The sequence below is a fragment of the Thunnus maccoyii genome, chromosome 9, assembly GCF_910596095.1.
Source record: "Thunnus maccoyii chromosome 9, fThuMac1.1, whole genome shotgun sequence".
Lineage (NCBI taxonomy): Eukaryota > Metazoa > Chordata > Actinopteri > Scombriformes > Scombridae > Thunnus > Thunnus maccoyii.
Window position 1 is genome coordinate 32,085,009 of NC_056541.1, and position 11,166 is coordinate 32,096,174.

General features: G+C 39.5%; 1 protein-coding gene across 1 annotated transcript; it reads left to right on the forward strand.

Annotated features, from left to right (window-relative positions):
* Positions 1-159: 159 nt before the first annotated feature.
* Positions 160-11,166, forward strand: dpp7 (dipeptidyl-peptidase 7). The gene is made up of 13 exons (XM_042422457.1): positions 160-330; positions 911-1,034; positions 1,129-1,268; positions 2,040-2,203; positions 2,716-2,851; positions 3,212-3,293; positions 3,556-3,722; positions 4,897-4,957; positions 5,474-5,592; positions 8,339-8,495; positions 10,087-10,151; positions 10,238-10,308; positions 10,403-11,166. Exons 1-13 carry the CDS (start codon positions 244-246, stop codon positions 10,500-10,502), a joined length of 1,473 nt encoding a protein of 490 aa, XP_042278391.1. The 5' UTR covers positions 160-243; the 3' UTR covers positions 10,503-11,166.

Genomic DNA, 11,166 nt, shown 5'->3' on the forward strand with positions numbered 1-11,166 from the left:
ACATACTCTGGCGGTAACACAGAATTCATTGAACCGCAGTTATATTCGTGCTTTTTTTCTTTCCCTTCTTTCCACTGCGAGTTTTCTGAAAAGGAACATCAAGTGTTACGAGGTGCACCTGAACGTAGCATAGGCTATAAACAAGTCATGTGACACGTAGAAGTGACGCATGCGCAGTGTAGGTTTATACTTGTCAACATTGCAACATTACTGTGTTGTTGTTCGTAGCACTGCAGCTCGAACATGAGTAAGATATTATCGTTATTCCCGCTAACACTGACCCTGTTGTGTGCTGAGCTGCTGCAGGGCCTCCCGCACACTTATCTCCAGGTAACCTTTTAATATTCACTGTCCTTGTACTTTTCTGAAACCTCAGTTCCGCTTTTAAGAAACTCCATTCAAAAGTCTTCTGCTCTGCTTTGTCAATGTCGGTAAATGTTCACTCCTGACAGAATATGACTTAAAGTTTTATCAAAACTTATTGTGTAGTACGGCATACAAGTGACCCACAAGCAGTTATTTTAGCTTATTCAGTTTAATTAAACCTGTTAATGTGTCTTCTATTTGAGGGGGGACAATAAAAGGCATATGAAAGTTTATGTATTATTAATGTAAGTATTGTTGAATGGTGTATCAGATGTAAGCCGTAATAAAAAATGGAGACTTAATATTAGGGATAGATATTAAGATACATTCTGTCAGTGTATTTATAGTTTTCTATTAACTTGGGAATATTAAATCTCCAGTTTCTTGAACAGAGTTTGGTTTGACAGGACTTCCAGTGAGAATTTCAAGTAAGACAAGTTACAACAAGAATGTCAAACTAAATTTCCGTTTTATCCCCAGAGTTTTATGAATATCAAGAGTAATCCAATATAATATATGGTGTACATTTCATTCATTTTTACAGTCAAAGAAACATGGATTCAAGACAGAACCCCAGTTCACAGAGAAGTATTTCAGTCAGATTCTGGATCACTTCAACTTTAACAGCATGGGGAACGGGACATTCAGTCAGCGTTACCTGATCACAGGTGAATCCACTTAACAATCACACAGTTTAAATATCACAACTTCCGTGTATGAGCTCGTGTTACTCATTGTGTTCTGCCTTTCTTCCCTCTTTAGATAAGTACTGGAAGACGGGCTACGGTCCCATTTTCTTCTACACGGGGAATGAGGGAGACATCTGGGAATTTGCCCTCAACTCTGGATTCATCACAGAGTTGGCTGCTCAGCAGAGAGCCTTGGTCATATTTGCTGAACATGTAAGATAACGTTGGTACACGTCATGAAGCAGTGCAGTGAAATGTAGACAGCATTTTAAATTTTTTACTTTTTTGGCTGAGTAGCACTCTCAGATCACATGACAAAGGAAAATGGGAAATGGATGGTTAAAGTTTGACTCATACTATCAGCTGATTTTCCACAACTCTCCAACCATATGTTTTTTACAAGGCAGTTTAAATTTCAGCACCAACCACTTGAAGTATAAAACGCTGCCCTGACTGTGAAAATGAAGAGTTAATTTTGTGGCTGTGGTGGAATCTCCCTGTCCTTGTTCTAAACTTATAATTATGGCTTCAAAATGTACTGAGATGTGTCAGTCTCTCTCTCAATACTATCAATACTTTATGACTTTCTTACTACCCATGTACCAACCCTATTGGTTCCTACTGAAGACATGCAGTAAATCTTTTAAAACGTCTCACAAATACACAGTATGGTTTCACTTTTAAAAATGAACACAACTGTAGTTTTTAACAACCGTTACTCAAACAGGAGGAAATTTGTTGGGGACTATTTTCAGCAGCGGATTAATCCACTTTTGGCATTCCAGTGAGTATTTCTAGCAGCAGGACGGTTTGTGTGGGATTGAGTTAAAATAAACTTTGGGGAAAGGGTCACATAGGAGTGATGATCATGGCGTATGATGTCTGTCACTGGAGCAGCTGTGTACTGCAGCTTTGACAGTGTCTGCATATGTTTTGAATCTCTAATCAAGCTTGAACACCTCCGTCCTTTTGTCCCGCTCACAGAGGTACTACGGCAAATCTCTCCCGTTCAGCAAGGACTCCTTTAACATCCCTCAGATCGGCCTGCTGACAGTGGAGCAAGCCCTCGCCGACTACGCTGTCATGATCACTGAGCTGAAACAGCAGCTGGCAGCCACAGACTGTCCTGTCATCGTGTTTGGTGGCAGGTAGGATCTCAGTGTTGTTCACCTGTGACTTGTTGTGGAGCTCCACGGAAGTTATTTTTATTTTTAACTGATCAGTCTGACTGCAGTTGTTTATTTGAAGCATTAACATGTGTATATGTGTTGCTAACCTTGTGTCATTGCTTCATGCAAACTTAATTATTACCAGATTTTATGCACATCATGTTTTCCTTTTCAATTCAGTGTTTATCTGTTGTCTTCATGTATTCAGGAAGTCAGAATCTTGTTGCAAAGCCGAACCTGAAACTGCAGCTATTCGTATCATTTCAGAATACTGTAAAACTTCAAAGCCCATTAAGGTTGAACTATAGTAAGAACTCAGAATATGATCCCAAATGTATCTGCAATGTTTGCTTTCAGAAAGTGATTTGAGCCTTCATGTACTTTCACTTTGACTCTTATGAAGTCAAGAATGAACCAGTGACAAGTTTCTCTTTGCTTTCTGATGGTGTGATTCTTTCTACTGTTTCTTCATTTGTCTCGTCTTCTTTCAGTTATGGTGGAATGCTGTCAGTCTATATGAGACTCAAGTATCCAAATGTTGTGGCAGGAGCTCTGGCTGCCAGCGCCCCCATACTGTCAACTGCTGGACTGGGAGACTCCAGGCAGTTTTTCAGAGATGTTACTGCTGTAAGTGGACGGATGCTCTTCTTTTTGTTGTCACCCAACTTGTGATCATCTGCTGAAGGAGGAAAGTTTCTCTGAGTGCACCTTAAATCTCAGTTTAAGCATGATTTGTGACATCACAACAACTGTGGAACCAATCATGGTCCAGTATACAACTTACACAAGTATGATGTGGAAACTTGAAGCCTCCAGTGCACAAACACTGAGAATGGACTTTACAGTGAGGGAGGAGACGTCTCGTGTCCAGGAGGACAATATTTACATATTCAGAGATTCTGGATTTTTCAATGAGCCGATTATTTTTCTATGTCTTAAAAAACGTCTGGAGGGGATGTTTAATGATCTTTTGTTTCTTTTTCAAAGGATTTTGAGAGCATTTCACCAGAATGCAGAGATGCTGTGAGAGGAGCTTTCTATCAGCTGAAAGAATTAGCTGAACAGCAAGGTAAATCTGTCATAATGTTCTTTCTCAACAGAGGATGGCCTTACTTCTATATACAGAGATAACAAACAATGGACTGTATTGTGTTGTTACGGCAGAAATATCACTTGGATTTGTTTTTTTTTAAGTTGACCTGTAAAGCAAATATATTTCAGTTATATTTGATGATGAGACCGTCTACCTCTGATGTGCAGTTCTGTTCAAATCTGGAGGGAAAATAACGGGACGTTGTAATTAAGATGTTTGTCTCCTGTGAATTTACCAGATTACAGTCGCATCCAATCAGAGTTCACCCTGTGTAAGCCTCCATCGTCTGCTCAGGACATCCACCAGCTGAACGGCCTGCTGAGGAACGCCTTCACTCTGATGGCTATGCTGGATTACCCCTACAGCACTCACTTCATGGGCAACATGCCTGCCAACCCTGTCAAGGTACACGCAGGTTTGTTCATGAGTGAGCAACACCATAATCTACTACTCTGAAAAAACGGAACTGAAACTTATCAAGTCTATACTTAGAAAATAGTATAAAAAAAAAAGTATAATATTAAATTCGACATTCATAGAAAAAAGGACGCTATGTGAGTCCAGTATTTTCAAGCAGTTTGACAGAAATGAGGAGGGAATATGTTGCTGCTAAAAAATGGGGAATATTCGGTCCACCTTTTCAGTACTCTGCTTGCGCGCTCTTAACTATTTAATATTTGATAATGAAAATAAGAGAAAATGTCTCTGAGGCTAAAGGAGTGTGTGGGGTTGACTTTGGGGAAACAAATAAAAGACTAAAATCTCAAAGTTTTCTCGCAGGTAAAGAAAAGATGAACAGGGTTCCTTCACATTTTCCACACAAAGTACAAGAGCTGAATAGAGGGATAGATCTTGTGTAAAAGTTTAAAGTGTGTTTCCTTTTTTTACACACCTACTAAACGGAAATGATGTAAAACCACCCATGACTCACATCATATCATCTGCAACCTCAAACAAAAGAAAACCTAAAGATATTCACTTTACTTTCATATATTACAAAGAGAAGCATCAAATCCTCACATTGAAGAATCTTGAACCAGTGAATATTTGGCATTTTTACATGAAAAATCGCTAAAATGAATCAATTATCAAAACAGTTAGCGATTCATTTTCTGTTGATTGACTAATAGTTGTAGCTGTAGTTATGTAACACATTGTGTGTATGGTTGAATGGGTTAGTGTTTCCTTCCTCATAAAATATTAGCAAAACTGATTTTTTTTTTTTGTTGTTGTTAAATTGAAAAGAAACAGGGGCCCACTGGTTAAAAACATGACTCCATAGTGGTCAGAAACTCCACGGGGTACCTTAAGTTTTACACATGGAAAGGAAATGTATGACTGACAACATGTCTGCTGGGTGTACTGAGAAAAAGGAATATATAATACACCTTGAAGGCATAAAATATTAATATATTTAACATAAAAGCAAGGTAGATATGGTGGATATTTTAGGATGAATATATATATATATAAATATATATATATATATATATATATATATATATATATATATATATATATATATATATATATATATATATATATATATGAAAAAAAAAAATATGACTTCCTTTTTCAGGTGGCTTGTGAAACCATGCTGAGTGGATCTGACCTGCTCACCAACCTCAGGAACACTGCAGGTAAAACAAATGAACTTACAAGAACCGACCTGCTCATATCTCATAAAAAGAAGCTTCCTGTGTTGCAGAATAATCATGAGCACAAAGATTACTGAGCACAGACGAGTGTGTAGAGTTAAGTTTGTGTTCAGATGTATTTCATGTCAGCAGACACTAGAGGGCAGCAGCCAGCTGACATTTACTTGACTAACAGATGCTCATGTTTGTGGTTCTGCTCTTTTTTCTGTCGGATGCTGTTGTTCTCCTGGTTTCTTCCAGGTGGACTGGACTGTCAAGTGTTGATAATTATGAGTGTGTGTGTGTGTGTGTGTTGTAACTGTGGTGGACTGCTGTGTGTTCCCCTTAGATAATTCATTACATGCTGAGATGGAATCCACACCCCCATGACTCTAAAAACAAATAAGCATGTACTGTAATGGAACTGAATGAATACTGTGTCTGTATTTGTGTTCCAGCTGATAGAAGCGTTACTGCTACATCCAGACTGAAATAATCCCCATGCGTTCCATCCTGCAGGGATTGTGTACAACTCTACAGGAGCGCTGACCTGTTTTGATCTGTACAGTCTGTATTTGGAGTGTGCTGATCCCACCGGCTGTGGACTGGGCTCTGACAGCTTGGCCTGGGACTACCAGGTACTCCAACATCCACCAACACACAGCACAGCATATCATGATACACAACATTAGTGAGGAGTCTGTTTAAAACGTTACTACAGGATCACTTCAAGATAATATTAGTCAAAAGAAATGTATTGAAGGGGAACTCCAGCAATTTTCCACATGTTTCTCCTCCAGAGGGAGCTGTGTGAAATCTGATAAATCGCCTCAAGTGGTGTCACTTGAGTCAGTTGGGGCTGAAGACTACAAGTTTGAAAATGGAAAAAAATCTGGGGCTGCTTGAGGCTAGCAGCTCCAGGCTGCATTAGCCTCTACTAGCATAATACAGTTGAATCTCTGGTCATTAGCATACAGCTCTGACCTGTTGCCATGGCTCCAGACTTGCACAGATGAGTTCAGATGGAGGTTCGTTCATGTTCAGCACTTCTTTTCTACTATGGAAACATTTAAATCTTCCAAAGACTGAGATTGAAAGTACATTAAAAGTACATTGAAGTTACCATCTTTTTCCTTAAATGTAGAATTGTGAAGTAATTTACATGTTTTCATGTTTTTTATTGCCAGTGAAGAGTGAAGGGGTAGTAATGTCATGTAAAAAATGAAACCTTCCCCGACTTTCTTAGTTGTCTGTAACAGCCTGTGGACTGATTTCTATGTGAAGGACCAGGGCTGGATTTCCCACGAAAATCCAGTGGAAGTGATGTTTTTTGCACACTCTGCCTCTCTCCCGCTAACGTCAACAAACAACCGGCATAACGACAAAACAACACAACAAAAACTGTACTATCTGACTAGAAACACCCTGCAGATATTAGCTCTCCAGCTAATGAGACAGCTAGCTGCTTCTGTCAACCACAATACATTTCACAACAAATCACCCCTGCAATGACAAGTCGCCCACTCCTGAGCACACAAAGCTAAAGAAACATTATTTCCTCAACAAAGGAGCAGAAAACAAGCTCCAGAGTCCATGGCTTACCCCTTTTGTTTTTCCTGTTGGTAGTCCAAAGGTCGTAATAAGCACACATTTCACAACAAAACCGCAGTGCATTATTCCCCGGATATAGCCTGTCATGACTGGTTGGGAGTAAGAGATGCTCTGCTGAAACATGGTGCAAAACATAATGATAGAGATCTTTTATTTAATTATGAGTGTAAGAGAGGAAAAAGACATCACCTGCAATAGTCTCATGCCGCGAGCAACAGGATGTTGACTGTACTTCATTTAATGGCCACAGATGTCACTACTGAGAAGATATCTGTATGATTCCTACATACAGAACCTTTAAAGGGGACATAATATGCACATTTCCACATCTGTATTTTTAATCTGGGGTTCTACTGGAATATTTTATGCCTCTGTCTGAAACAAGCCATTTTAGCTCCTGTCTTTTTAAAGCCCCCCACCTGATGAGCCACTATGCCTTGGGTGAATTGGACAGCTAGCCCCCTTTCATTAAGAAAGAAAGAGTGGATGGCATGCACAAAATCAGAATGGGTGTTAAAAATGATAGACAGGCGTTACAGACAGCAATTTGCTATCGTTCCTCCTCAGTTCAAGGGAATAATTTATTCTTAGGCTCGGGGGGAGTTGGCTCATATTTTACAGGAAGAAATCAATTCTCTGATGGAGAAAGGAGCCATAAGAATATTTCCCCCTGGTCAGAACCAGAGCAGATTTTATTCAAGATACTTCCTAATCCTGAAGACGGGGGCGTGAGGCATCAGAGCTGTTTTAGACCAGTTAGACCTGTTTTAGTGGGCCAACATCCACTGGTGTGTTGGTTCACTAAGGGTGCACATAGAAAATTGCTTTCGGTGAGATCAATGGCACAGTCATGGTATCTGCCTACTGTCCTGGAAACTGTCTCACAGACACCTTTTGGACCCCTAGAGCAGGTGGACATGAAAATAGTGTCTTAAAGACTGTAGTGCTGAGAGCCCTAACCTCTGCTATTGTTGCTGCTTATATTAGTAGAAGCTTACAACCTCCAGCAGGTCTACAGGCTCACTCTATTAGAGGTTTGGCATCATCATGGGCACTTTTCAGGGGTGTCTCTATTCAAGATCCTCTTCACCTCTTACTTTTGCCAGGTTCCACAGCCTAGATGTTACAGCACCCTCGTTGGCTCACTCAGTACTGAGTGTGGGGGTGACGGATGGTGAGGACTTTGCATGAGAATAGGCCTGATGTTAGGGATGTTTCCTATAATGGATTCCACAGTGAGACATGAAACAAATGCTATGAAAGTTAACGTTTATTTAGCTTGATTCTCTGATAACTTAAGATCCAGATGTCCAATGAATACAGTCCTTCATCCAGTTAAAAGATACAGTTAAAAACGACCCAGATCTAAAAAGGTTATCATTAAAGTGTGGCTTAAAACTGAATAAAAGTCAATTTATCTTTCTGGTGGACAACTACAACGCCGATGTATTATCTTGTATGCCTATACTCATTGGTAGACGCCATTGTGACAGACAACCACAATGCCACCGATGTATTATCTTGTAGATGTATATTCTTTAGTAGAGGGGTCGACCAAATGAAATGGACCGTTACCTTGATTAAAATTACTGATTTCTCTGGGTTTGAAAGTTGTTGGAAACATTTGGGATAATATAAGTACACAACTCAACAAATATATAGCATAGATCTAGTTGTTTTTAGATATTTTAATATAGGATAGTTACATATTATAGCTTCATCTTAAAACAGTCTATTTCACTAACATTTTCCCTGCCTCTGGTCTGGTTGCAGGCGTGCACTGAGATAGATCTCTGCTATGAGAGCAACAATGTGACGGACATGTTTCCTCCCATGGCTTTCACCGAGAGAGACCGCGAGCTTTACTGCTTCAAACGCTGGGGTGTGACCCCGCGACCAGACTGGCTCAAAACCCAGTTCTGGGGTGACGGTGAGTACTGTATACTACCAGACACACCACACTATAGTGTAATCTGACATCTAGAGGTGTAGTCCAGAAGTTAAAGGATGAGGATGGTGTTTTTCTATATTTCAATAATCCAGCGTAGAAGTAACAAAGGTGTGGACTAGTTTTTCTGCATCTGTTTGGGACAGGATGTGCCTGATTTTTGCAATATTATGTAAGTGAAAAAAAGGCAGTCCTTGAAATTTGTTTTATGTGGGAGTTAAAGGACATATCCTGATCAAAGATAACTCCCAGATTTCTTAAGGTGGAGCTAGAGGCCAGGGTAATGCCATCCAGAGTGCTATAATGTGTTTCTAATGTGTTTAGGGCCAAGCACAATAACTTCAGTTTTGTCTGAGTTTAGTAGCAGAAAACTGCAGGTCATCCAGGTCTTTATGTCCTTAAGGCATGCTTGGAGTTTGTTTAACTGATTGGTTTCATCTGGCTTCATTGATAAATATAATTGGGTATCATCTGCATAACAATGAAAATTTATGGAGTGTTTCCAAATAATATTACCTAAAGGAAGCATATATAAGGTGAATAGTATTGGTCCAAGCACAGAACCTTGTGGAACTCCGTGTCTAACTTTTGTGTGCATGGAGGATTTATCATTAACGTGCACTATCGGTCTGATAAACAGGATTTAAACCAGCTTAATGCAGTTCCTTTAATGCCAATTAAATGTTCCAGTCTCTGTAATTGGATGTGATGGTCAATTGTGTCGAATGCGGCACTAAGATCTAACAAGATATCTATGTAGAGAAGTCCTTTGTCCGATGCAGTTAGGTCGTTTTTGACTTTCACCAGTGCTGTCTCTGTGCTATGATGCGCTCTAAATAATACTGACTGAAAATCCTCAAATAAACTACTGTTATGTAGAAAGTCACATAACTGATTAGAGACTGCTTTCTCAAGGATCTTAGAGAGAAAGGGAAGATGAGATATGTGTGGCCCTCAGCCTCAAGTCAGTTGGTTCCTACTGAAGACATAAACTTTTAAAAACACCTCACAAATAAACAGTTTCATAACAGCTGGTCACTGTAGTTTTTAACAAACATTACTCAAACAGGAGGAAATGGTGCATTTGTTGGGAACTATTTTCATGGGCGGATTAATTCACATTTGTTCTAGTGAGTATTTCTGGCAGCAGGATGTTGTGTGTGGGATTGAGTCAAAATAAACTACAGTGTATGTGTTCATGGTAATGAAGGAACATGTCACCCAGTGCAGCACTGTGACTCACTGATGTGTTTTTAAAAGTTATTTCACAATAGAGCTCTATGATGCAGAAGAATAAGATATATCAGGCTTTGATACACACACAGTACTTGTTAGTACACCCATTCATTGTTGATTAACAATAGGAAAAATCTGAGATTTGTTTTTCCAAAATAAGTGTTCTATATCAAAACAAATATAAATGTTTTGATGTTAATTCTGTAGGCAAATGCATGGTTTTTTTTGGTATGTCACATTTTTGAATAAAACTTTGTATGTTCATATTCTAATATCCACTAGTGTTTTACATCATAGAAATGATATTGTTCATAATGAGGTCTCCTTTTCTGTTCAGCTCTCTCTACAGCCAGCAACATTATTTTCTCCAATGGAGATCTGGACCCGTGGGCAAACGGAGGGGTAAGAGATTAAAGCCAGTGAGTGCACTTGAGTGAACTGTGAAGTCACTGAAGTAGATCAGAGTTAATCAGCTCTCTGCTGTTTAGGTGAGGAAGGCCTTGAGCTCATCACTGATAGCTGTCAACATTTCTGGAGGAGCACATCACCTGGATTTAAGGTACAGCAATCTACTGGCCCCTAAACAGCCATTCTTTCCTTTTTAGAGTCACAGAAAAATCTAATGTGACATTTTACTGTCATTGCTCATGCAGAGGATCTAATGATGCTGATCCAGTGTCAGTGATCACAGCCAGGAAGATTGAAGCAGACCTCATCGCACAGTGGGTGAAGATGGAGAGGACCAGATTATGATGGTCGGCTTGACGCACAGGTCCAGGACTTGTTTCAGGGCTGGAGTGGAGAGCACTTTTGTGAAATCAGTTATTTCCTGTCAAATTATAAGTAATTTCCACAATCACTGTTACGGATTTCAGATTCATTTCAAACCCAGGTCCAGAGTTTCAGCTGTGCAGATGTTGGAGTCAGTGTTCCACACTGCATACTAACTCTAAGTGGGTTTACAATATGTAGTGTGTTCACTCTGGAAAAGATCACTTTGTTTCTAAATCTGCTTCTTTGAGTGTGCTGTCACACACTACTCTCCCACAATGCAATGCAATGCTCAACAGAAATGGAGGAGCTGCTCACAGCTGCAGAACTTTTATAAAGTTTGCAAATGCTTCATGATCAGTAGCTTTCCAAAGCTGCAGTTAAGCTGATGTCAGTTTGCACATGTCTTGTACTGTTTCCTAATATTACAAAGCCATAAAATGTGTTAAAGGAATATTGCTGTGTTTTTTTTTAATACAAATGTTATAGACTTTACACCCAGCTAACCAGTGGGCAGACCATGCTACTGTGTGTCAGAAACACAGGGTGTATTTTGTCTTCTGTTCAAAACATCCTGTTCTGTATGACACAGACATACATTAGTCAAAGTTACATTGTTGCTATGAGATAATGTGGTGCAGATCTT

What these genes read in the sequence shown, in the direction of transcription:
- dpp7 (XM_042422457.1), top strand. Translation starts at nt 244, where the DNA reads ATGAGTAAGATATTATCGTTATTCCCGCTAACACTGACCCTGTTGTGT. An exon ending in GTCATCGTGTTTGGTGGCAG is followed by an intron (nt 2,204 to 2,715) that starts GTAGGATCTCAG and finishes GTCTTCTTTCAG; the next exon opens with TTATGGTGGAATGCTGTCAG. An exon ending in GCACATCACCTGGATTTAAG is followed by an intron (nt 10,309 to 10,402) that starts GTACAGCAATCT and finishes TTGCTCATGCAG; the next exon opens with AGGATCTAATGATGCTGATC.